Raw genomic sequence first — 1,384 nt, 5'->3', positions numbered from 1 at the left:
TCGAACCCGCTAGTGCTGGTTCCCCCTGAACTGGGGAAACCATTGTTGCTCTATTTGTCAGTCTTGGACAATGCCTCTGGCTGCGTATTGGGGCAACATGATGAAACTAGGAGAAAGGAGTAGGCCATCTACTACTTAAGCAAGAAGTTCACACCATGCAAGGCCAAGTAATCTTTGATAGAATGCACTTGTTGTGCTCTGACTTTGATTGCTTAGAAGCAAAGGCATTACATGTCGGCGTACACCACGCACCTGATATCTCGGCTCGACCCACTCAAGTATATTTTTCAGAAGCCAATGCTTACCGGGAAGCTAGCTAAGTGGAAAATTCTCCTCAGTGAATTTGACATTGTGTACATAACTCATAAGGCTATCAAAGGACAAACTTTAGCTGACCACCTCGCCGAGAATCCAGTGGATGGGGATTATGAACCACTTACCACGTATTTCCCCGATGAAGAAGTATTATTTGCCGGGGAAGATATTGTAGAATCGTACCTTGGATGGAGGATGTTTTTCGATAGAGCAGCAAACTTCAAAGGAGTCGGGATTAGGGCAGTCTTGATTTCAGAATCTGGACAACACTATCCAGCATCGGCAAAGATAAGATTCCTGTGTACCAATAATATAGCTGAATATGAGGCATGCATCCTTGGAATCAGAATGGCAATCGACATGAACATCAAAGAGCTTTTGGTCATAGGAGAGTCCGATTTGTTGATCCACCAAGTACAAGGAGAATGGTCAACCAAGAATGTCAAGATACTACCGTACCTGTATTGCGTGAAGGAGCTGTGCAAGAAGTTCACGAAGATAGAGTTCAGGCATGTCCCCAGAATTCAGAATGAGTTCGCCGACGCCTTTGAAATGTTTTCATCCATGATTCAGCATCCAGACAAGAACTACATTGATCCCATCGAGATAGAAATCAAGGATCAATATGCCTATTACTTCCATGTGGATGAATAACTATATGGTAGACCTTGGTATCATGACATCAAGAAGTTCCTTGCAACCCAGGAGTACCTAAAAATGCTACTAATGGTCAAAAGCGAGCCCTCAAGAGGTTGGAAAACCACTTTTTCCTCAACGGGGAAGTCTTGTACAGGAGGACCCCAGACTTAGGTTTGCTGAGATGTGTAGATGCCGCCGAAGCAACCAGACTATTGGAAGAAATACATGCAGGGACGTGCGAACCCCACATGAACAGGTTCACGTTAGCCAAGAAGATTTTGAGAGCTGGATACTTTTGGATGACTATGGAAAGTGACAACATCCGCTATGTGCAGAAGTGTCACCAGTGCCAGATTCACGGAGATTTCATCCGGGTTCAACCAAATAAGTTAAATGTAATGGGTTCGCCCTGGCCTTTCGCCGCTTGGGG

General features: G+C 44.8%; 1 protein-coding gene across 1 annotated transcript; it reads left to right on the top strand.

Annotated features, from left to right (window-relative positions):
- The first annotated feature begins 297 nt into the window (after positions 1-297).
- On the top strand, positions 298-969 carry LOC138897518 (uncharacterized). Its single transcript, XM_070183492.1, has one exon. It carries the CDS (start codon positions 298-300, stop codon positions 967-969), a length of 672 nt encoding a protein of 223 aa, XP_070039593.1.
- The last annotated feature ends 415 nt before the right edge of the window (positions 970-1,384 follow it).

Source organism: Nicotiana tomentosiformis, chromosome 8 (genome assembly GCF_000390325.3).
Source record: "Nicotiana tomentosiformis chromosome 8, ASM39032v3, whole genome shotgun sequence".
NCBI classification, from domain to species: domain Eukaryota; kingdom Viridiplantae; phylum Streptophyta; class Magnoliopsida; order Solanales; family Solanaceae; genus Nicotiana; species Nicotiana tomentosiformis.
This window is presented reverse-complemented; position numbering and strand designations above follow the sequence as displayed.

Bases quoted from the DNA above. Each gene is read 5' to 3' on its own strand.
- LOC138897518 (XM_070183492.1), top strand. From the start codon at position 298: ATGCTTACCGGGAAGCTAGCTAAGTGGAAAATTCTCCTCAGTGAATTT.